The sequence below is a fragment of the Pleurodeles waltl genome, chromosome 11, assembly GCF_031143425.1.
Source record: "Pleurodeles waltl isolate 20211129_DDA chromosome 11, aPleWal1.hap1.20221129, whole genome shotgun sequence".
Lineage (NCBI taxonomy): Eukaryota > Metazoa > Chordata > Amphibia > Caudata > Salamandridae > Pleurodeles > Pleurodeles waltl.
Genome location: NC_090450.1, coordinates 580,459,857 through 580,485,948, shown reverse-complemented (window position 1 = coordinate 580,485,948; position 26,092 = coordinate 580,459,857). Strand labels below are relative to the sequence as shown.

Sequence of the window (26,092 nt, the reverse complement as noted above, 5' to 3'; positions counted from 1 at the left end):
CCCACCCCACCTTTTTTGCCAGTCCATCCAGACCTTAATCTTTGAGAAAAGCCATTGTCATGGCCCACAAGCTGTGTTGGCTTATAACAACAAAAAATAGCATCAGGGATCCATGCAACAGTACAGTTGGGCACTCAGGGTCGGGGTACACGTGTTTTATCATGCAGAGGCCTTTTCCTTCCCAGCAGTTTATCCTCAGTCAGGTTCCTCTTAGTGGTGGAGGCCAAACTGGCTGCCATGTATCCCTCTATCTTTTCATCACTTCCTCATAAAAAACAAGTGAATCCCCTTGCACAGTATCCATTTATGGGATCAACCTTTCTGTAGTTTGCGAATATTAATTCTGGTATGATTCGAACAAAGCCTTTTTCCCCACAGAGTTTCCACAGTTATTGTAAGTTGTTTGCAGGACCTTAACATGTTCTGTCCTGTTGTACCTCAATGCCCCGGGCGAACACTCGCCCAGTGACCAAAGGTGTTCCAGCACCCTTTAGTGTACCATTCCAACAAAAACCATAAAAGAGACCATCTCTTTTTAAGAAACAAACATCAAATGATTTTGAACATTAAAGGTCTATTCTTTTGTCTTAAGATAGTTGTTTTTTTCTATCAGTACCTGGTTCACCCCAGAAGACACCATTATGGCTGAGGTCCTGTGAGAAAGTAGCCTCTTTCTAGCATTGTTACCCCCACTTTTGGCCTGTTTGTGAGTGTATGTCAGGGTGTTTTCACTGTCTCACTGGGGTCCTGCTAACCAGGGCCCAGTGCTCATAGTGAAAACCCTATGTATTCTGTATGTTTGTTATGTGTCACTGGGACCCTGCTAGTCAGGACCCCAGTGCTCATAAGTTTGTGGGCTATATGTATGTGTTCCCTGTGTGGTGCCTAACTGTCTCACTGAGGCTCTGCTAATCAGAACCTCAGTGGTTATGCTCTCTCATTTCTTTCAAATTGTCACTAACAGGCTAGTGACCAATTTTACCAATTTACATTGGCTTACTGGAACACCCTTATAATTCCCTAGTATATGGTACTGAGGTACCCAGGGTATTGGGGTTCCAGGAGATCCCTATGGGCTGCAGCATTTCTTTTGCCACCCATAGGGAGCTCTGACAATTCTTACACAGGCCTGCCACTGCAGCCTGAGTGAAATAACGTCCACGTTATTTCACAGCCATTTTACACTGCACTTAAGTAACTTATAAGTCACCTATATGTCTAACCTTTACCTAGTAAAGGTTACGTGCAAAGTTCAGGGCCAATTCCCCAGACTTTGCGAGTGCGGGGACACCATTACACGCTGCACTACATATAGGTCACTACCTATATGTAGCTTCACCATGGTAACTCCGAATATGGCCATGTAACATGTCTATGATCATGGAATTGCCCCCTCTATACCATCCTGGCATAGTTGGCACAATCCCATGATCCCAGTGGTCTGCAGCACAGACCCTGGTACTGCCAAACTGCCTTTCCTGGGGTTTCACTGCAGCTGCTGCCAACCCCTCAGACAGGTTTCTGCCACCCTGGGGTCAAGCCAGGCTTGTCCCAGGATGGCAGAACAAAGGACTTCCTCTGAGAGAGGGTGTTACACCCTCTCCCTTTGGAAAATGATGTGAAGGCAGGGGAGGAGTAGCCTCCCCCAGCCTCTGGAAATGCTTTCTGCATAAGCCAGTCTACACCGGTTCAGGGGACCCCTTAGCCCTGCTCTGGCGCGAAACTGGACAAAGGAAAGGGGAGTGACCACTCCCCTGACCTGCACCTCCCCTGGGAGGTGTCCAGAGCTCCTCCAGTGTGCTCCAGACCTCTGCCATCTTGGAAACAGAGGTGCTGCTGGCACACTGGACTGCTCTGAGTGGCCAGTGCCACCAGGTGACGTCAGAGACTCCTTCTGATAGGCTCCTTCAGGTGTTGCTAGCCTATCCTCTCTCCTAGGTAGCCAAACCCTCTTTTCTGGCTATTTAGGGTCTCTGTCTCTGGGGAAACTTTAGATAACGAATGCAAGAGCTCATCCGAGTTCCTCTGCATCTCTCTCTTCACCTTCTGCCAAGGAATCGACTGCTGACCGCGCTGGAAGCCTGCAAAACTGCAACATAGTAGCTAAGACGACTACTGCAACTCTGTAACGCTGATCCTGCCGCCTTCTCGACTGTTTTCCTGGTGGTGCATGCTGTGGGGGTAGTCTGCCTCCTCTCTGCACTAGACGCTCCGAAGAAATCTCCCGTGGGTCGACGGAATCTTCCCCCTGCAACCGCAGGCACCAAAAAGCTGCATTACCGGTCCCTTGGGTCTCCTCTCAGCACGACGAGCGAGGTCCCTCGAATCCAGCAACTCTGTCCAAGTGACTCCCACAGTCCAGTGACTCTTCAGTCCAAGTTTGGTGGAGGTAAGTCCTTGCCTCACCTCGCTAGACTGCATTGCTGGGAACCGCGACTTTTGCAGCTACTCCGGCCCCTGTGCCCTTCCGGCGGAAATCCTTTGGGCACAGCCAAGCCTGGGTCCACGGCACTCTAACCTGCATTGCACGACTTTCTAAGTTGGTCTCCGGCGACGTGGGACTCCTTTGTGTAACTTCAGGTGAGCACCGTTTCACGCATCCTCGTAGTGCCTGTTTCTGGCACTTCTCCGGGTGCTACCTGCTGCTGAGAGGGCTCCTTGTCTTCCTCGACGTCCCCTCTACCTCCTGGCGCAATTTGCGACATCCTGGTCCTTCCTGGGCCACAGCAGCGTACAAAAACGCTACCCGCACGATTTGCAGCTAGCAAGGCTTGTTGGCGTTCTTTCGGCGGGAAAACACTTCTGCACGACTCTCAGCGGCGAGAGGGATCTTTCCACCAAAGGGGAAGTCTCTAGCCCTTTTCGTTCCTGCATAAACCTCAGCTTCTTCTGTCCAGTAGAAGCTTCTTTGCACCCACAGCTGGCATTTCCTGGGCATATGCCCATCTCCGACTTGCTTGTGACTTTTGGACTTGGTCCCCTTGTTCCACAGGTACCCTAGATTGGAAATCCATCGTTGTTGCATTGTTGGTTTGTGTCTTTCCTGCATTATTCCTCTAACACGACTTCTTTATCCTTAGGGGAACTTTGGTGCACTTTGCACTCACTTTTCAGGGTCTTGGGAGGGTTATTTTTCTAACTCTCACTATTTTCCAATAGTCCCAGCGACCCTCTACAAGGTCACATAGGTTTGGGGTCCATTCGTGGTTCGCATTCCACTTTTGGAGTATATGGTTTGTGTTGCCCCTATCCCTATGTGTCCCCATTGCATCCTATTGTAACTATACATTGTTTGCACTGTTTTCTAAGACTATACTGCATATTTTTGGTATTGTGTATATATATCTTGTGTATATTTCCTATCCTCTCACTGAGGGTACACTCTGAGATATTTTGGCATATTTTCATAAAAATAAAGTACCTTTATTTTTAGTATAACTGTGTATTGTGTTTTCTTATGATATTGTGCAAGTGACACTTGTGGTACTGTGGTAGCTTCACACGTCTCCTAGTTCAGCCTAAGCTGCTCTGCTAAGCTACCATTATCTATCAGCCTAAGCTGCTAGACACCCTATACACTAATAAGGGATAACTGGGCCTGGTGCAAGGTGCAGGTACCCCTTGGTACTCACTACAAGCCAGTCCAGCCTCCTACAGGTCCATGCTAGGAGTCTTACTGAAGGCTTGACAGATGGGCAGTCGTGTAGGCTACCAATGCTGAAACTGAGGCAAATGTCTCAATATAGGTAGTTTAAAGTAACTGTACATGAAATAGAATTTGATACGAACTGTGCTTCAAGTAATTTAGAGTGATTCCAAGATGAATGTGATCATCTAAAGATCGTTTCCCTAGAAAAAACCTCGCTACTGCACGTGTAGGCCCTGGTTATAAACAATATTTAATATATTTAACAGCAGCCAAAACGCTCAATTTTATGACGTATTGTGCCTTGACGGCAAAACTATAATAATGTTGAGGTTGTACCTCGCCCACAGAGGGTGCTAACAATGTTCATCATTTTTCACGCTGCCCACCTTATCCTTGTATAGAAAAGGATCTACATGTTTAAAAGATACTGCACTGGCTCTACATTGAACTTTGTCTGCTATTCAAATATCTTGTTGATATCGGACTCCCTAAACTGTAACCACCTCCAAAAGTAACTCTCCTCCTTGATAGTCAAGAACAAAAGGAGCACTGGTTATTCAGTAACCTGTACATTAGTACTGGGACACCAGGAACAAACAAGGCTACTCACTTGAATACTACCCAATAACTTCTGCCTACCTCAGGTCTCAGAGAAAAAACTGACAGATAGCACATATAGGTGTTGTTGGGGACTAGAGAAAGAGGGCAAACACACTGGAGAGGTTAGCAGGGAAAAAGAAGAGATGGGGGTGAGGTAGGGTTCTATAGTGTGGGTGGATGCCTGGGAAGATAGGAGTAAAACTAGAGTCTGGGGGAAGGATGGAACAAGGGAAAGAGTAGAATTTAAATACTAAAAGAGGAAGAGGAAAAAGGAAGAATCAAAAAAGTTAATAGAGAAAATTTAACTCAAGGAAGGGGTCGGAACTATAGGAAGGGAGTGAAACCACAGTAAGGGAGTGAAACCACGGGAAGGGAGTGAAACCAAATAACAGAGGTGGAACTAGAAAAAAAATCAGTGGAATTAACCAGAGAAAGGGAGTGAAACTAAGGAAAAGGGGAGTTGGTCTAGAGAAACAGGGTTGGAAACCTGGCGAATGGGAAGGTGGGTAGGACAAGGAGGTGGCGCATGGAAAGGGGCACTGGGTAAAGAGTGGGCAGAGAAACCCAGGGACGGGGGGTGAAGGAGCTGAAATGAAGGAAAGGGGTAGAGAGGGAAACAGGAGAAAGGGAGAATCAAACGAGTGAAGGGGAGCATTGGGGAGGAAATTTAAGACGGGGAGAGCAGAACCAGAGAAATTGGTGTGGTGAAAACAGAGAAAGAGGTAAAGGGGAATTCAATCAGGTTATGCAGAGGGATTAAAACCAGAGAAAGTGGGTGAAGACAGACGAAGAAGAAGGAACAAAACAAAGTAAAGGTGGAGTGTGAATAAGGGTTGTATGACAGAAACACGCATGGCTTAACAATGCAGTCAGAACCACAATCGTGTCTTTACCGCGCATGCCTTCACCATGCATACCTTTAAAACAAATTTTGTTGTAAAAGCATGCTTAGTTAAGTTATATGTGGTAACAACATGCGAAGTTGTGTGATACAACCCACCACCCTGAACCCTAAAACCTACCCCACCCGGTCCTAAAACGTACCCCGCCCTGTCCTAAAGACTACCCTGATCCCCCACCCTAAACTCGAAAAGCTACCCTGCTCTGTCCTAAAAGCTACCCAACCCCCACCCTGAACCCTAAAACGTACACTGCTCTAAAAACTACCCTGACCCCTAAAGCCTACCCCACCCTATCCTAAAAATTACCCTGACCTCACCCTAAACCCTAAAAGCTACCCTGCCCTAAAAACTACCCCAACCCACCCTGAATCATAAAGCTACCCAGCCCTGTCCTAAAAACGACCCTGACCCCCCACCCCAAACCCTAAAAGCTACCCTGCCATAAAAACGACCCCGACCCACTGCCCTGAACCCTAAATCCTAAGCCCACCCTGTCCTAAAAACCACCCGACTCTCCCGCCGGCCTAAACCCTAAAAACTACCCTGCCTTTTCCTAAAAACTACCCCGACCCCACCCTGAACCCTAAAAACTACTGAGCCCTGTCCTACAAACTACCCAGACCCCCTGCCCCAACCCTAAAAGCTACCCTGCCCTGTCTTAAAAACTATCCGACCCCTGCCCTGAGCCCTAAAATATACCCAGCCCTAAAACTACCCCAGCCCCCCACCCTCGCCCTGAACCCTAAAACCTACTCCACCCTGTCCTAAACTCTCCCCACCCGCCCCAGCCACACTTACCTGCCCACCGCGTTCCACTACCCTGACGCCTTGTCCCCACTCTAAATCCTAAAAGCTACCCTGTCCTGTCCTAAAAACTACCCCGAGCCCCCGCCACCACCCTGAACCCCAAAAACTACCCCACCCTGTCATAAAAAATACTCCGACCTCCACAACCTAAACCCTAAAAGCTACCCAGCCCTGTCCTAAACCCCCACATGCCCCAGCCCCACTTACCCAGCCACCACGTTCCTCTCCCAGCTGTTCGCACTGTGTGGCTGAACCACACATATGCATGGAGCCTTAACCGCACATTTGTGTGATTCAGGCACATGCGTGGTTCAGGCAAGCGTGGTAACGTCTGCATGGCTCCGGCAGCATAGAAAAGGATGTTTCCCATGAATAAGGCAAAGAGTAAGGGATGAAACCAGCGAAAAGAGGGCAATGAAATCAGGAAAATGGGAGAGTGAGGTTGGAGAAACAGGGAAAGTAACCAGGCAAAAGTAAACCAGGGAAGGGGAACATGGGAGCTACAGAAAGGTGAAGGGAAACCACTGACATCGTGGAAGGAAGCCAACGCAATAGTTAGGGCAGAAGAAAGTGCTGGGGGAAATACAGGTAAAGGAGAAAGGAAACTGGGTAAAAAGTGCTCATGAAAAGGTATGGTAGGGAAATTACAGACTAGGAAGAGCTGGCAAGGAAACCAAGGGAAACTATGACTATGGAAAATTAAAGTGAGAACTAGAGGGCTGAGGTAAAGAATGGCACAGAGATTGTGGAAGGGATACTAGGTGGAGTGAGATCACCAGGTGAGGAGGAGGACAAAATGTTAACACAACAAGGGAAATAGAGACCAGATAAGACATAGACATGGGCAAGAGGATATGAAGTCAAGAAGAAAAGGGTATGGGAGACAGAAATGGAAAAAGGGACCAAGGGAAGAACTGTAAAGGGGAAAAAGAACAAGACAAAGAAAGTTAGGGGAAGGAATTCACATAAAAAAAATGTGAAGAGTAGGGCGTGGCCAGCCAAGATGGCCGGGTGGTAGTTAACCACTGTGGCTCTGCTAGTGAGTTTCACAAAGTTAGGGAATACTGCAACATATGGCTCTGAATCTCACTGGGACACCCACAGGATGGAGTGGTAGGATTCAATGGCTAAATAATGTGCAGAATCAGGGAGATGAGAGCGACGCGGAGGAGGCCAAAATGGCGGTGGGACGAGATGGCCAAGACCTCGCCGCTTCCACCCCAAAGAGTTGTCCCATGCGGCCACCAGAGGTACAGCAAAATCCCAAGAAGAGCATCGAGGATCCACCAACGATGGAGGGGGAGCACTGAAGAGTCTGATTCTGCTCTGGTGAGTGAGCCACCTTGAGCCCGAACAACCGCAATCCCACCCAGCGACCCCTACATATTACGAGTGCCTTTCTCCCCACACTACAGCCTGTTGGAGGGAAGCCAGGGAGGCAGATCCCCTCTGGGCGTGCAAACGCCAATTTGGCCTCATAACACCTTGAGAATTTTGCACCATAGCAGGCCTGACATCCTAATGGCGGCGCTGGAGCTGAGTCAGTGCTGAAAAAGAGGGAAGAAAGCGCTCTTACAGTATCCCGGTATCTGCTAAATACTACGACCCCCTCATTTATCCCCAACAAAGGATCTGACAACAGCTCACCTCCTTCACGTTAACAGCACAACAAGGGCAATGCCTGACCCCCAAGATGACACAGGTAATGAAAACACCTCTGCGACTATTTGTGTTCTAGAGCCAAGGTCTCTTTGATACTGGATTCAGGGACGACCCTGGGTACTTCAGTGAATGTTATCCACAGACCAGCCAATATATAGCTGCTGCTAACACAGCCGGAATGCTGAAGGGATGATAATGAGACTGTGCTGTATACAACCCTACCAAAGTAGTTCCCCCTGACATAGGTCGCTGATTTTGGAAGGGAACACGGCAAATCACCCTCCCCAGCATTGAGCCATAACACAAGAGCAAAAGGGATCCTGGTGCACAGTATCATATCTTCCTACCGCTCCACCCAACACTTTGGCCTGACGGACCCTACTGCCTTAATGCCTCCAAAGAACTTAACAGGGTCTCTACTTCACCCCAGACGAACCACGGGACACTGCAGCAGTGTTGTCCGCTTCCGACACCATGTCTTTAACAAAGGCAGACCGACACACATCCTTGAAAGATTGAGAAAGAACTCCGAGAGGAACTTAAGGCAGATTTGACTTCCTCCTTGGAGGCACTACGATCCTACCTACATGGCAAACTTAGGCCCTTATTACAAATCTGGCTGGACTTGCAGTGGAGGTCCTAGGACCGCCAGACTTGCAGTGGAGGTCGGACCGACCAATGTGGCTGTCTGGCTTCCACATTATGACCGTGGCAAACGCACCACGGTCGGATAGCTGGCACCGGCAATTTTTCGCCAGCAAATGGCCTGGCGGAGCCGGCGGTGTTAAGTGCTGCCCTGGGGATTAAGAGTCCCCTCTCCGCCCACCTTTACATGGCGATTGCACTGCCATGTAAAAGCTGGCGGAGAGGGTGTGCCATGGGCCCCCTATGGGGGCCCCCTGCACTGTCCATGCACTTGGCATGGGCAGTGCAGGGGTCCCCATGGACAGCCCCATTGCGCTTTTCAGTGTCTGCTTAGCAGACAATGAAAAGTGAGACAGGTGCTGTTGCACCTGACACACTGCAACATTGCCGCTGGCTCGATTCCGAGTGGGAAACTTGTAATAGGGGCTGCTGCATAGGCGGTAGTCCGACTGCGTAAGTTTGGGGGTGGGGTGGATTTTCCGCCCGCCAAACTCAGAAGCAGGGCCTTAATGTGCTCCAGCAAGATATCGACTCGGTGGGCACACGAGTGATGGACCTTGAGAGTAAGACAAGCAACTCTGAGCACCACATCAGTCAGATGGAGGTCTCAACCTGTTCACTTCAACATCAGCTACAAACTGCTCTCCTTAACCGTGAAGATCCTAAAACTAGATCACAACGTGATAACATTTGACTCAGAGACCTGGAGGAAGGAGTATAGGGCCCAGACCTGGAAACCTTTGTGGTAGGCCTTTTCATGGAGCTCCTGGGTGATGCAACACCTACAGTAAAGATCAATAGGGTCCATGGGGTCAGACCACAACCAATGGGTGAACTAAATCATCCACGAGACGTCCTAGCAAATATACACACATTCAAGACTAAAGAAGCGATCCTGATGGTGGCCCGCAAAGTGGAAAGAACCGTTTATCAAGGGGATCCTTGCTCTCTTTTTCAAGATATTACACCAGCGACATTATTCAGACATCAACAATTCCGCTCAGTAACTGATAAACTGAAAAGTGAGCATTTCACATACCGATGGACATACCCTTTTGACCTGGCTTTTGAACTTCATAGCAAACCACGCTATGTTACAGATCTCACAGAGGCTTTGACACTCTTCAACAACCAAATTCCTACTCCTCAACCAGCAGAGGAATCACCAAGCCCCTCTAATGGGCACACTGACAGCTCTCAAAGCACTACACAGTGGCGTACCCAGCGTCGTCCATGCTAAGCCACGAAACACTGAGCGATCATTATTGTTCTTCATCATTTCTGTGGGAACCTTGTTCACGCAACGCCACCTTAAGTGAACCCACATATCATAGTACAACAGTTGAGAGATTTGAGATCATTGGGACAGTCCCTGGAGATGTCCACTGCTCTTCAAAGAAATACGAGCAGGAGCTCAGAAAGACACTGTCGAACTGCTACTACTGTGGCGTTCTCATATTAGGTCTACCCTATCTACACATGTCCATCTTCCTAACTTTAAAGGCTATTAAAAGGCACAAATAGCAGTGTTAGACCCAATCACCCACCATGATTAATGTTTATCACCAAGAGGTCCACCACGGGAACCAACAGTTATACTGGTGACTTGTTTAAGGGTTTTCTTCTATTTATTCCTCAGTAAGTGGATATTATCTATTTCAAAGGGTCACAAGGGAAACTGGGGAGACAAGCGGGTTGGGGGGGGGGGGGGTTATGCAACCAGAAGGGCCATGAGATTGGCTGTGGGTGGAGTGGGGGGTCTGGTGGAGGGGCCCCTGGGGGAGAGCTAGACAGAGTATTGTAACTCTACTACCACCACTGTAATCCCTTCCTTTACTTGGAATGTTAAAGGCTTCAATTCCCCAGTTTGATTATGTCTCTATTAGTCAAGCCTTGAAGTCAGATTTGAGAGATACCCCAATTCTCCCTACTACCATTTCAGACCTCGCTCCAGTCTCCATAACATTGGATTGGGGTGTTCTATCAACACGATACTGCTGCTGGTATTTCCCTGGCTCTTTGGTTAGAGATCGACTCCATTGTGATGAGCTCTGAAGAGCTATCAGAGAGTTTTTCCAATTCTGTGCCCCCAAAGATACCACAACTTCTAACAATTGGGACACGTTTAAAGCATGTCTAAGGGGCAAATGTTTAGAAATAAATGCCACCCTTAATAAACAAAGGGCCTCAGAAAGAGTGACTTTTGAATCAGAACACCGACAGCTTGAATAGACCCACAAAAAGCCACGCCGTCCCTAACTCTCCGGCAGGAAGTCACAGCACTAAGGAGAAAACTCAATGCCAACTATAATAGAACAGAATTCACATTATAACGTTTGAAACACACATCTTACGCACAAGGCAATCAAGTGGGTGCACACTTAGCTCCGCAACTGTGGACCAAAAAAGAAAAGAAATATTCTCCATGTGGCAGGCTTTCTGGCAACATTTGAGTCAGAGAAAGCCTACATCTTTGGTGACTTTTACAAAAGATTATACACAGCAGAGCAGACTGACATTCAATCCCAATCCAACTATCTGGCAGGGGTGGAACTCCCACGGGTGACTGGGGTACAAAATGAAATGCTGGGTGAATCAATCAATGAAGAAGAGGTGCACAAGGTCATAAAATCCCTGAAACTTCACAAAGCACCAGGGCCAGGCGACCTTACTTCTCAATATAACAAAACCGTCAGGTCAGATCTGGTCCTGCAACTGACTTCTCTCTTTAACCACATCGCCGAAAAAGGGGCGGTCTCAACTTCTATGAGTGAAGTGTTGGTGATGGTAATTCTGAAACCAGGGAAAGATCTACACCACTGTGGGTCCTACAGACCAATAGCTCTAATTAATCTAGATGCCAAACTATACTCCAAAATATTTGCCTCACGACTCGATATGATGCCAGACTTGATCCATCTGGATCAATCAGGCTTCATTAAGGGCAGACAAACTCATGATAATCCTAGGCAAGTCATTCATTTAATTGTGAAAGCCACAAAGAAGCAGAAACCAGCCATGCTACTAAGTCTTGATGCTGAAAGCCTCAGACAGGGTGAACTGGTCCTTCTTATTTCTTACAATGAAACACTTTGGTTTCTGTGAGTCATTTATCAAAATGATTAAAGCAAACTATGACGTCCCAAAAGCCAGCATCTTCATCAATGGAGTCAGCTCTGAATCCCTCCAACTCCGGAAGGGGACAGGACAAGGTTATACCCTCTCCCCACTCTTATTTTCTCTTTGCATTGAACCACTGGCGGCCCATATCCACTCCTCGCCATCGATTCAGGACCTCATGTTTACCACTATGGAGCACAAAATATCCTTTTTTGCAGGCGACATGCTCTTGACTTTCACTCCGCCCACTTCCTTGCTTCCGGTCCTGCAGGAAGAATTGAGCAATTTTGAAGGAATAGCATGCTTTTGCATCAATTTGACCAAATCTTTCCTTCTCAATTTGACAATGTCCAACACTGACACTGAGATTCTTGGGGGGCCTCAACTGATCCCGGGGGGGGGGGGGGGGGGGGGGGGGGGGGGCGGGCTCTGGCCAAAAGGAAGGATTATGCTGATAAGAGTGCCTTGTTTTAAGCAGAAACATGTTTATTGCATTTTGAAAAGGGTAAAAGAATGAACTGCAATATTTAAAGATTGCCAGCTTAATAGAATAGTTATGAAAAATTCTGAGGGGCGATCATTTATTTTTACCACTGGGGGGGCACACCATTAACAAGTTTCAAAACCCTGCTCTAGTGGCCTTGACTTCATACCAATGGGCAAAAAAAAATATTACCTATCTGGGCATAAATATTAAGCCTAAACTGTCCAGTTTATACGGGGCCAACTGCCCCCAACTTCCACAGCAGTTAAAGGTCGACCTTAGATGGTGGGGTCCAATGTACAAATTGTGGCTAGTCTGCATCAATGTTATCAAGATACAGAATGGACTACATTCCTCTCTCCGTATACACCTATCCACTTTAACACCTGCTTTACCACCTGTGTTAGAACCAGCGCCATTTGATGTTTGGAGGGGAGTGGAATGCCTAAAGCTTTCAGACCTTTTCCATGGCTGGGATATACTAACATTCAAAAACTGAAAACATAACTTCTACCTAACAGACTCAGAACATCATCACTATACCAAACTGAGACACTGGGCACAGCACCCAGACATTACAGAAGAAGCCATTAGAGACCTCACTCCCACTGAACAATTTGTTAAAAGAAAAGGGAACACCAAAGGGACCATTTCCTTTCTATATTCCCTTTTGCTAGACACCCTCCCGAATTCTCAACCACGACACATTGCGCTCTGGGAAAGTATATATCAGAAGCTAAAAGAAGTAGCTTATGGAGAGACATTCCAAAATGTAGTCATTAAATAGGCATGAGGGAGGCACACTATAAAGTCACGTACGACTGGTATTTATATCCATCTAAACTAAAAAAGAAATTCCCCAGAGTCCTCCGATTTATGTGGGAGAAGGTGTGGATTGCTGGACGATTTCCGTCACATCTGGTGAGATTACCGGAACATTTGTCCATTCTGGGACGAGATTTTGGCGCAAATTAAAGACATATTGGGTTACACAATCCCAGAAACCCCGAGCTTTGCTTTATTGTGTCTGTGACGACACGTTGAAACAACAAACTAAAGGGGATAAAGCAATCATGTGGCTCTGCCTATGTGTAGCTAAAATAGCTATAGCTGCAGAATGGAAGGAAAAAGGAGGCCCCAGGACTAACTCAAAGGGACGCTCTTTCTGTTGCAGGCCCTCACTATGGATAGAATGGTGAACATCTTTAGAGATAACTTCAAAAACTTTGAATACACCTGGGACCCGCTTGTAGTACATCTCTCCATGGACTTGCCTCTGTGGTCTGCCCTAACCGAATAAGGGCACTCCACCTCTTCCAGTTTTGATACATATTAGTTACATCCCTATCACCAGAAATTGCACCAGCTTTAAAATAATATTCCCTCGAATCATGCTGCCCATGCTTCACAATACTTGCAATATAGATTTACGCGACCATTTACTGCCCTTAGGTTTTCCTTTTTTAGGTTGAACACAACAGCGCACAACCCTGCTCTTCTCAACAGGTTGTAATCTATTCATGCAAGTTTTAACCATGGTTGATGCCTTTGGTTAATGCTTTACATTGGTACCGCCTTGAGGTTGGTTTGTTACCGCCTTGGGGACTGACCCTATTATGGATCAGTCATGTAACTTAGTGTAGCGCATTATTTTTCTTTTTTGCCTCGCTGCTTCACGGATGTATGCTGTTTCTTCCTCTTCCTTATTTTCGGGCACCTTGCTGCTTCTATGCGATGTCTGTGGGGACTTTTTTTTTTTCTCAGTTTTATGTAGTGCGAACTCGACACAAAGGTATTGGAGTTTTATATAGCGCAAACTCGATACAAAGGCATTACAGCACTTTACATAAGTACATGAGTACATGAGTACCGGTTGCATTATACAAGAACACATTCATTTTGGTAGACTTGAACCATGTTTCTAAGCTCCAAAATCAGCAGCCCTGGCCCTTACACCACATCCTCTCCCCTAGGGTTCCCTGTTCTAGTGCATGTTTGGGCAGTCTGGGAATAATTTGTTTTTTTTTTTTACATATCTTTTCGTATTACAGGTTTTGCCATTTCATAGCGCTGCAAAGCAGGTGCTATAGCACAAGAGGCAATAGCACGTGCTCTTGAGAACCCTTGGAGGGTCACCAACCAAGCACATAGGTTAGTTCTAGGCAGGAAGATGGCAAAAGGTGTTGTCTCGAAAATGGTGGAAAAGGAGTTGTGACTCCAGATCCAAGCACTACACAACCTCAAGCTTGATAGCAAAAAAAATCTAGCATTTGGGTGTAAATTGGGCCTCTTCACATAGAGTTCCGTTAGAGCGAACTCAATACAAAGGTATTACAGCGCTTTAAATGAGCACTGGTTACATTACACAAGAACACATTCATTTTTGGTAGCAAGGGAAGATTGAGTGATTTGCCCAGAATCATAAGATGTTGAGCCGGCGCAGAGACACGAACCGTGTTCCCCAGCTCCAAAGTCAGCAGCTCTGACCCTTACGCTGTATCCTCTCGCCTGTAGGCAGTCTGTAAATAACTTGTTTTTTTATATAGCACTTGGTAATACAGGATCTGCCATATCATAGCACAGCAAAGCAGGTACCATGCTTAACAAAATTGCTAGAATTCATTTGCATCGACCTTGCAGAGATGAAGAGGTAAAACAGCTACATCAGGATTGTAATCTGTGACATTCTCGTCCTGTCAAGACCTCTGCAGTGGGTGCATTAACCAAATTTCTTGAGAAGAGCTTAACACTAGGCAATAGCACGTGCTCTGGAAAATCTCCGGAGGGTCAACAACCAAGCCAGGCAAGAAGGTGGTGAAAGGAGTTGTCTCCAAAATGGTGGAAAAGGAGTCGTGACTCCATTCCCATGCACTTCACAGCCTCAAGCTTGATAGCAAAAAACATCTAGCCTCTTCACAAAGAGTTGTTAGTAGAGGCAGCTATTTTTCTAACGGCGCTACCACCAGCACCACCACGCCAGTAGAACGCCGCCAACTGTATCATGACCTGTGATACGGCCTGGCGGTGTTCTGCTGACGGGGCGCTGCTGCCGATAGCAGCACCCCTTCTCTGCCAGAAGACCTCCTTGACAAAGGTAAGTCGGGCTTCCGACAGGGGAGAGTGGTGGGGGCTGTTGTGTGTGGGTGTGTGTCTGGTTGTGTGCATGAATGTCTGTGTGTGTGTGTGCATGAATGTCTGTGTGTGTGTGTGTATGCGTCGGTGTGTGTTGTGTTGTTTGCATGGTTGTATGCGTGTAAGAATGGTGAAGTAAGTGAGTGCATGTCTGCATGTCAGTGTGATTGTGTGAAAAATGTGCGCGAGCATGTCTGGAGATATGCGTGTATGAATGAGTGTATGCCAGTGTGAATGATTGGGTGTATGCGTGGTGCGTGTCTGCGGGTGCGTGCATGTATGGGCGGGGTGAGTGTGAGGATCGGAGGGGGTGAGTTTGGATGGAGGGGGTGGTGGCTGTCAGGTGTGTGTTGAGGGGGCCTGGGGAGCCGCCTACCGCTGACAGGGATGGACTTCCCTGTCACCGGTAGGGCCTACTGCCATGGTGGTAGGCAGGCTCATAATGCTGCCGGCGGTACTATGCCGGCCGCCGGGCTGAAGATTGACATCTCCGGCCCGGCGGCTGATACTGCCATGGTGGTATGAGTGGAGAAGTGTTGGGTTCGCTGCAGCCAACCTGCTATTCTCATAATGTGGCGGTGCTACAGCCACATTTACACTCACCGCCAGTCTCATAATGACCCCCATTGTCATTTACAACGCCATTAGCTCTAACTCTCATAAATGCGAGACCTATTGCAATGCAAATGCTTGTTTTTTTTTATTTCTCCTTTGTATTCTAGTCTTTAGCCTCATTGAAGAGGCTTATGAGAATGGGCGGAGGGGGTATGGGGGGAAAAGTTGAAAGGTGGCTTGATTATTTTCCTAGAACAGCTGAGCTACTGTAAGGTTATCATGCCTTTGACTTGTATTTGCTGCCGACAGACACTGTTCAGTTCTATAAATGGTCAACAACATGATGTTATGGTTAATGCTGCCTCTTTAGATGTTCTCTGTGATATATATGACAAAAATCCCAGTAAAAACAGTTTTGACAAAAAGAAATGGAGAATGGACCCTGCCTTGAAGTAGCCTCTTATTCTGACCAAGATCTATACCAAGCTTTTGTCAGTCTACCTCAGTATTGACCAGCAGCACCACCTCTTCTAAAAAAACAGAGACCAAACAAACAACTTTGCATAATCTTCATCTATCTGACCTTGATCCTTCTCCTATTGCAGTAACAGGAAAGTCAAGCTTAGCAGATCCTGAAACCTACCACAATACAAGGAAAGGGGGCATTTATTCTTTTTTAGGGCCTAATGTACGTTTTTACGCCAGAGAGAGCAAATTGTTAGCACTGAACATGGAATTTGTGCCCTCTTTAGAGGACAATGTATATGTTTAACCCTGTATAGAAATACAAAATTTGTGGACTCATTTGGTGCAGTGAAACCAGACACATGCCAACAGAGTTCATTAGCACCCACCTTTACGAGTTCAAGAACCACAAAAGGCTCATCTGCAGGGACTTTGCTCCCACTTAGCACTGCTGATAACGTCCACTTCAAGGGCTTTACTAAGAGCAGCCCCACTCCCCATGAGATCCAGCCACTGTCCACTCCAGCCACAAACTGTGTTTCCTTCTGCAGCTCACCACGCCTGGAACATGTGAAAAAGGGAGATGAAAAGGCATGAGAAACAAAGCAAAGAGAAAGCTTTGAAACAGACTATGTCTAGAGAACATAACAAATTGTTTGCTGCTGCGGACGCTGGGTATAACCCCAGCAGCACAACATGAGTCACCATAATCTGATGAAGGCTTTATCAAAACATTAATTGACTTGATCCCTTGTTTCTTTAGTAACCAAACTTAACAGAGTCCTGCCGAATTATGATCATATGTGTCTTTGTTGAGAATTTCTCAATTAAAAGAGGATTGTAGCAGTAACTGTTCAAAGTGCCTTGTTCTGTGAGTGGGTTTCTTACATTTACAGACAATCTGTATACATGTTTACAGTTTCTGAGATAAGGCATGTGCCAGGGTGAGATCACCCTGACCCCTTAGCTCTGTTGCTGGGGACCCCGCCAGGGCTAAAAAGAATTTTATTTTTTAGAAAAACGACGGATGCAGGTCAGCGGACTTTCTGACATTTTAAATGAAGAAATGGATGGTTTCCTGCCCTTTTCTTTTAATTAGCCCCCAGGTGGGCCAGGTCTCGGGGACCACCTCTTCCCTGGGGCAAAACAATACTTTGATATGGCCTACCCCAAAGCCCTGGGGACCACCCAGAGTTAAATTAAATATGCATCCAGCCTCCTAGCAGCCCCAGGATAGCCACCTCTCTGGGGCAAAACAATGTTTTAATATGGGGGATGCCCTATAGCCTCCCTTAAAGGCCCCAGGACAAATATACAACTGTATACTGGGAGGGGGGAGAGGGGAGTACACAGCACCTGGGGCTGCCACCTCCCAGGGACAAGGACAAAATGGTATGCCGGTGGGGCTGCGTGGCCCCCCGCAGCCTCAAGGGCCACTAGGTCCCTGGGGCAAAGACTGAATTGTATGTGTGGGGTTGCAGAGCCCCGGGGACCACCACCTTCCCGGGGCTCAAATAAAAGGATGAAAGGGGTCTGCTGCGGACTCCAGCACCGTGGACCATCACCTCCCAGGGACAATGGTGGAGAGGGGCAGCATGGCCCCCCCCTTGTGGATCCATACATGGCCCTGGGACCGCCCATCCCATGGACATAGCTGCTTGCTCTTGCTAGGTGGGAGCTGACAGCTCCCATCAGACAAAAGGAAACAAACTCCACTTTCCGCAAGCGGGAGCTGTCAAATAGCCATCACAGATACTGGTGAACACTTCAGGTTGCTTATGGTTATTTATTGAAGGAAAGGTTTTGTAGTTTACTCAAACTACAAACTGCAGTCTCGGAAAGGCAGCTGACAACAGAAGTACATCAATGCGATAACATGGAGGAGATGTAGAAGCATCCTATCAAAGATACGATTCTGCAAAATGAGAGAATAATGACTCAGAAAATATAAAGTCTTGACAGTGAGGATGAAGTAATCAGCCTTGAGTGTTTGACTGGCTGTAAATGTATGACTAAAAAGGGTGAAAGTCACCTGATGATAGCAGAGCCCAGGCCGTAGAAGAAGCAAAACAGGTGAGTCTTTACACATTTTCTAAATCTTAGGAAGTCTTTTTCTGATCTCAGTGGCTTGAAAAAGCAGTCCCAAACGAAGTGCCATGCAAGTGAAGCAATCCCACCCCAAATATTTTTTGCTTCGGGGGATGGCCAACCAAGACAGTGATGTGGAACATCACAGATCACATGATCGGGCTGAAAGACTGGGCAGGTAGTCACGTGCACCACAATAATGGAATTTGTTAACGATACACAGTGTGTGAAACTAGGACATCATCTGATGAGCAGCCAATTCAATGATCAAGGCAGGAGTGGCGTGGTCTTTGTGCTCGAGGCCACGGAGGGCTTTTTCTAATTAGGAATGAGATCAATAAGATACAATAGGTAAAGGTTGCATAACAATGCCTAATATATTCCATTTTATTTATGCCGATGTGATGTATTTTCCAATTATGTAATTGTTCTTTGAAGCAAACACTCTTTATCCTATCCTCTGTACATATAACATAGTATATAGTATTAGGTCCTGGTATTGATGTTTATTACTTACGTGATCATGACGCAATATGCTTCATCATTAACCAAAAAATAGCAATATATTTTCCACATAGAGTTTATTTTCAGAAAAGTCTATATCAGTGGTTCTTAACCTTTTGACTTCTGTGGACCTCCACTTTATCATTACTGGAACCAGGGGACATCCACTGAATCATTACTGGAATCTGCCCCCCTCCCCCCTCCCAATGAGGCATTACTGGAAGCCGGGGACCCCGGCTTAAACACTGTCAATGATTTAAACTGAAAAACAATACTGAAAAAATGCACAAAGAAGCATTCAAACACATTCACAAATGATAACATATTTTATTTAATTTGCAAACAAATATAAAATAAATTGATAGGAAGGTCGAAGCTTTTCTAAATTAAATTGAAGCCACACATCGTCCATATTATATTCTGTGCAATGCACCTACACTGCTCCCACAAATCAATCTGAGGATACCAATTTAATTTTTAGCCCCCAATTTCAAATTCCTTGACATTTACAATATGTTTTAAAATTTCCAATAGTACATTTAGCCACTTGATTTATATACACATTATTAATCTGCTATTATTATTTAATTTTCTAAGCAGTTGCGATCCCCCAGGGATCCCTGGACCACAGTTTGGGAACCACTGGTCTCAATGTCAGGAAAAAAAAACTACAAAGGAAACATCACACATATGTGAACCCCATTGCTTTAGCACTCTTACCTAATCATCTCCTTCAGCACCGTACTCAACCCCAATGGGGCGCTGCCCTTGAATATGTGAACCCCATTGCTTTAGCACTCTTACCTAATCATCTCCTCCAGCACGGTGCTCAGCCCCAAGGGGGCGCTGCCCTTGCGTTTGAATATTTCCTGCAGCTCTTTCAGGGTGAGGGACACTGCTCCATTCCTGCGTAAGCAGCTGACCACCAGTGGCACCCAGAATGCCATCTTGCTGTCCCATTCAGTGGTGTTTACATCCCGGCTCTGCTTGAAAGCTGAGAAGAGGAAAGCCATCCGCTCATCATCTTTCCACTCTTGGGGCAGGTCCACAGAGACAGACATTGTGGTCTTCAGGAGCAGTTTCTGTGGAAGGAAGAAAGTTAAGAGTGGTGCTGATTAGAAGCATATGAAGAATTAAGTAATCACAAGACAATCACACAGAATACAGAATTGTAGCAAAATGGTTTCCTGCCTAAGACTTTTTTTCAAACTTGATAAGATAAACCTTAGTTAAGTACTCTGCAATGATCACAACTTCTCAAACAATGACCAAAGCATGCAAGATCTGATCTCTAATACATCTCATGCTAGCCCAGCTTGGAGAACCTGATCACATCCAGCACTGCTACTTCTGGAGATTGAATGTGTGCAAATCCAGTCTATGGCTCTTGATAATCAGAAAGCCAGAGAAATAAGTTTGATCGCAGGTGATCATAAGATGGTCACAATAACATGAGAAATAACACATCAAAGAACCAGAAGTGATTTTAAGAGTAGTCATTAATACAGGGGAACATTTTCTCTTTTATATGTAATTCATTCTAGTGTTCTTTCATGACAATTCAACTGAACACCTTCAGGGCTCTTGGATTTTTAATTGTGAAGAAACAAGCTGAGTAGATCTCGTCACACAGATCACTGAGTAGAGACTGAAAACCTTCAGTTCATTACTCCACTACAAGGAAGAACTCTGAGCCTTTGAGTGACACATTTGAGTTGACACTTCACTAATATTGATCCAGACATGCCATGAAACCTGTACAACAGCACCTACCCCGAGGTGCACAATTATTTCACAGTGGGGCTAGAAGCAAAGTACCAAGTGAACAGTCTTATGTTGTTGGCCACTCTGCAACACCACAGGCACAGCTATACTATAGATGAGATGAGTTTGGTTGCTGTCTGAAGAGGCTTACTGTCTGTTTCAGTGAGAAGTGATGGGCTTGGGAAAAGTATCCTCCAAGGCTCTAGAGAGCATACATCCCACCTTCAATTAATCTTTGCAAGCTCTGTAGAATTTTGACTCCGACATCACCACAAACAAAAGTGTGTGCACTGGAGGACGTTTTGTGACATGGACTGTGACTATCAACAGCTCCATCAGCTGTAGATGACAGACAGGAAAGGTATTTTTATCTGTCTCTTCAAGGGAGAGTCACTTACTGGCCTCTCCTACATATGTAGAGGATGCTCATTGTGGGTGTACAACACGTGGCTATAGCTACGCGGGAAGCCATTTTGTATTTCTACATACAAGTTGTACTTAAGGAGAGGTTTTGTTTATAGAGCTAGAAAGAGCAGATGTGCATTTAAGAACTTGTCCACGACATTCAAGGGATTCTTTGCAGTTGGTTAGACTTTCAAAAGTGGAGAAGAGGAGACTGAGGGCCACTTTGAATCGTAGGAGTTTCCCGCACAGGTTAACTCACCCAAAAATAGACTCACAACTCACACCTCCCTCCCCCCTCCATCTTCCTTCTAAAACCTGACAACACAGACCATGGCTGGTCCAGACTAAGCAGAACAAGCAAAAGAGCAGGAACTGTCCAGAACTAATCTCCGAGCAGACTGCTGGAAAACACAAAGATTCCCTCAACTTTGGTATAAAGATGAAGCACAAACTTCCTGCCAGTGTGCCAGGATTTCTCTACCAGAATCTGTGGCCTCTATATTTGAGGTGAATAAGGATCTCTCTTTGAACCAGGATTAGAAAAACTACCACAACCTCCCCTACATTCAGGAGCAGAATCCTGGGGGCTTTGAACCACACTGCCAGGAGGGGCAGCCCTGGCATGTCCCTGCAGCATGGACTGAAAAGCACATCCAGGGATCAGAGGGGGTGGTTGAGCTTGACTCTTTTCAAATTCTACTGAAAAAGCCAAGTGCTGAGAAGCATCAGGGCATAAAAAGAATCCAGACCACAATCCATTTACAACATGCAAGATTCAACGTTATGCCAAAGGAAACCCCACATCGATGAAGAGGCTTGTGTCCAGTTCTCAGTAATCACTGCTATGACTCTGTTTAATATGGTGGAGCGTTTTGTGACTAGACCCAAGGAGGAATGCAAGTTACAAGACTCACTGCGAACACAAAAAACACCAAAGTATACTTAGTGCTCAGTTTTGGACTCAATACTACGGTAAAGTTAAGCTCCAGAACACCAGCAGTGAAAGGCTCAGATTGTAGATTGTCACAATATGAGTCCAGTCACCCCTAGCAGTGCTGAGACACTTGAAAAAGTGTCCACATACTGTATCCAGAAGTATTCCCGAGCGGTACCTACACCTTAGTCACAAGCACTGCCAGTTTATGTCAGACCCAAACCCCTTTTTTGTACATGCATGTCTTGCAAAAAGTCCCACCACTCTTCTATAAGAATGTCCACAGAAATTTAAACAGAATAAAGTAACTTCTGCATAGTGGGAGGGTTCCATAAACACAAAGGCAATTCTGCCAATGGGGAACAACTACTGCCTTGGTTGAGGAAGTTATAGCTTCTTCTGTGAGTCCCATGGAGGACTAGCAGTCTTGTAAATGTGCTTACTCCAACTTGCCTGCGGACAAGCACCCCGGTTTGAGGCTAAACGTGGGGTTCAAGATAAATGTCCTGGCAGAAACTTCTCACTCTCCGGTGGCAGTCACTATTAGAGTCAGTAAGGACCATGGAGAACTGATTCCTGTGTAATGTTGCAGCAAGACATCTCGAGGCTTTGCTCTGCCCACACCACAAGGCTGTGGTACTATGATGCTGCCTTGTTCTACAAGGTAGATGCTTCCTGTACCAAACTGGCATCTCATCTCCTTTAGACATGCATTACCACCATTCCACACACTCATGCAACCAGTGGTTTCACCTAATTTGTCTGGCATCTTTTCCACAGGGATGTGTTCACCCTCACATCAGAGGTCATCTAGCAAGTGGCTGACTACAACCTCTGTAGAAAGATGCCCTATTCAATTTATTTCAAGCCAGTCATGAAAATCTCCCTAATGGGTATCTTCTTCAGTGGTCGTTCAACAAAGACCCTGCCTCTGATGCCTGCTCACTGTTCTGAGTCTATCAGCCCTTGCAACAGTCCTGGCCACTCTTCCGGCTCAGCACTGCAGGAAATGATGAACCCTTGGTTCACAAATTCCTAGGTATTTCTAAGTCCCCCGATAGGGACCTTTGATCCCACTCCTCAGGATGATCAGGCAAATACCCAAATGCAAGTATGTGAGCTGTCAAAATAAAGCTAACCAAATATAATCTGGTTATTCCAAGCAACAATAAACTTCTGTTTTGAGCACAAGTTATCAGAACCCTTAGATGGCCCATTCAGTTACTGTTACCACACAGGCAGATACAAGTACAGGTTTCCTATGTGTATTGCCTCTGGCCCCTCTCCAGAGTGTTGCATTTGCTCAAATGAGTAAAAGGAAGTGTTTGGATCTGGGAGCAGCGGCTCATCCTGACAAGGAGTTGTACGTCAGTGACTATTGGGGCAAGCACTTTTACCAAAATATGTGCAGCAAACTTGATAACTAGATATTTTCTCAGCTTGCAACAATATACGATACAAAAACTCAATAGTCAACTTCTGACTTTATCCTTGAATTACCAGGACTTTTTTTTTATTTTTTTAAACAGATTCAGGGTCGCCCCTCCAACAACTGCCCCCTACAAACTGAATCTTAGTATTCTAACCCTCAAAAGCTTCTACACCACTGTTCATTAAAACATAGTATCCTCCCAAAAAGTTATCTTCCAATTAAATATTAAGATCTCCCAAGGCCCCTTCTCCCCAAACACTGAACTACACCCAAAAGACGAGTATCCATAACCTCAACTACCTTCTCTGCCCAAAATTGTAGCACAGCAGAATGATGCAGCCAAAGACAGGGTGCCAACCTGCCTCTGAAAATAACAATGGGCGAGAAATACTACATGCCTGATTAAAACCTTTAAAGGCCAGGTCAAGGTGGAGTAGAACAACCACAGAGCTCCCAAGATTTAAAATTCTTAGAAGTGAACAATAATTAGCATTGGCAATGCTATTACGGGAAGTGGTGTCAGTCAAGTTTTGATCTTTTCTTGCTAGTTTTTTTTCTCTTGCCGTCCTCTGGTAAACCACTCTTTTGAAAGGGAGGCTGACTCCTTTGATACAGCCTCACTGGACCTACATGGTAGCTGACGTAGAAGACGTTGAGGACGCGAAAGGGCAGAAGGAGCGGAGCTCAGAGCGTGGAGCCAGGTCCTATGACTCCAAAATAGCCAAGAACTTCTTCCTCTGGCACTCGCCCTCACCCGCAACCGCACAACACCGCACCAGTGAGGAGTAGTCCAGGAAGGAGACCCGGGCTGGTCCCAGAGGACCAGCGTAGACTGGAGTGCGCTGGCATCAACGCTGCCTTGCCTAGCCAAGTTGCTTTGCACCACACCCTACACCCAATACCGACTCCGGCTGAACGCCATCAGAGACATTGTGGGATCAGAAGGGGCTGGCAGTGGCAGCGGCGATAAAGTAAAAAAAAAAAGGCAAAAACACACACACAGGGAGCGGCCTATGGTGGATAGAGGACAGAGGAGCGAGGTGACGGTGCAGTAGTGTAGCGGTAACGGAGAGTGGAGAGGCGGGAGCTTCGGTCTGTCCTCACTAAATCAACACAAATCAACAATAGTACCCTTCTGCAAACCAGCCTCCTCCGCCAAGCTCCCTTTGCAATTTCTGATGGTTGCCGAAAACTGAGAACTGAATTAGGGGCTGAGAAGGTAAAAGCTCAGAGCTGTGCATCCCTGAGGTGGAGCGAAAGCGGGTGGCATTAGGCCAGTGCAGCCTGTTCTTCTTGGGGGGTCTCCCTTCTCAGACTTCTTTTAGCGTTCACTGGCTTGGTGCTTGGAGTGCTTGTTCCTTAGGAAAAGATTTTTTTTTAAAACAATCAATATTGCTCTTTTCATTATACCTACTGTATATTGGTTTGTTGTCTAATTCCTTTAAGGCAGTCCCCCCCCCCCCCTTTGGCCATGACAGCCAAACGTCTCCGAATGGGTAGAGCTTTTCTCAACCGGGCATACAAAAAGACTAAGTCAAACGCCCTAAAAAATAAGGGAATTTCTCATCTGAATTCAAAAAGCTCATACACCATTCTTCCTTTTTTTTTCGAAAGAAGGTCTCTGATGAACCAGCATCCAAGGAGGAAGCTGGTTCAATTTCTAGAATTTTGGATACCTCTGGAAAGGATGTGGATTCAAAATCTTTGGCTAGCAAGCCTTCTTTTTTGGGGGGGAACTCTGAGAATAATTTTCTTCCTTTCACCAATGTGGCAGCCACTCCTGGAGTAAGGGACTTTACCCCGCCTGATATTGAAGTGAATGGTGTTCAAGGTGCAAGAAACCCTTCCTCCTGTTGTGCGACCTCGCCTTTGGATGGTAGAGATAAATCGCCTGGTCTACGGCTCTTCAGTAGTGCTCCTTCTGATCAAGCTTTCTCTCCATTATTGTCTTCATTGACCCCCAATTTTGTGCGCCCTGAGAACTCTCCAAATGATCCTCCGGATCGACATACAGTAATCTCAGAGTCCATTAAATGCCTAGAGGGTATATTATTGTCCATTTTGGCGCTCTTACAAAAATCTATAAATAGCTTTGATCCTACTCAAGATATTCTCCTAGTCATATTGAACGCTTTGATGAATCAAAAAGAAGGGTGGGCCAGCCCTGGATGAGAAAGTCTTGAAATCCGCAAAGGAAGTTTACAAAACACTGGGGTGTAGGGACTCCAGTATACCTCTGTGTGCTATGGATACATGTTTGAATGTGAACTTATCTAAACACCCTTATCACACAGACAAGGGAAAGTAAGCCCCAAGCGTTCCTTAATCCCCAAACTTCAAGGAAACCCTCCACCAAGATAGTGTTGACTGTTCTCTGTAAAATCTTTTTTTCAAGTTCCCTCCCACTTCCGATTACTTCTGCTCCTGTTAACCTGGAAAAAGAGCCGAACTCCCCAGTGACCCTTTTCCCTATATTTCAGCCGCTTTCTAAAATACGTTCTAACTCCTCGACTGCGAAGCACAATGGGAATGCAACCTCTAAAAAAGTAGATAAAGAGAGGAAAACAGGAAAGACAAAAAAAAGGGGAAAAAGGTGGGAAGAAAGGGCAAACTGCAAATTTAAAAAAAGAACCCAAGAAAAGTCAAGTTCGATGACTTGGGATCAGCAGGAACTTCCTTTCCCAGGAAAGAACATGAACATGACCCGAAGAAGGATCGGTTTAAAGACTTGGGAGATGTAGGAACCTCCCTGTCTAGGGAAGAATTCGATCAGGTCCCCATCAGTTTAATCCACTTATTGTAAAGAGGGTTTTGTCTTCCTTAAATCCATGCCCCGATTCATTTTGCAATGTGAAATCAAATTCAGTGTCACCGAACTTAATATCTGACACTTTAAGTGGTGGGCATGTCAAATGTAAGGAGGAGGATATCTCACGGTATACTG

At 46.1% G+C, this 26,092-nt stretch overlaps 1 protein-coding gene across 3 annotated transcripts in view; it reads right to left on the bottom strand.

Annotated features, from left to right (window-relative positions):
- Positions 1-26,092, bottom strand: part of CHMP7 (charged multivesicular body protein 7) — a 125,377-nt gene that overhangs the window by 72,180 nt on the left and 27,105 nt on the right. For all 3 annotated transcript variants that reach the window (XM_069214070.1, XM_069214069.1, XM_069214071.1), the window contains exons 2-3: positions 19,418-19,695; positions 16,411-16,582 (exon numbers count right to left, since the gene is read on the bottom strand). In XM_069214070.1, coding sequence (XP_069070171.1) covers positions 16,411-16,582; positions 19,418-19,674 — 429 coding nt within the window. In that variant the 5' untranslated portion in view covers positions 19,675-19,695. The remainder of the gene's footprint in view (positions 1-16,410; positions 16,583-19,417; positions 19,696-26,092) is intronic.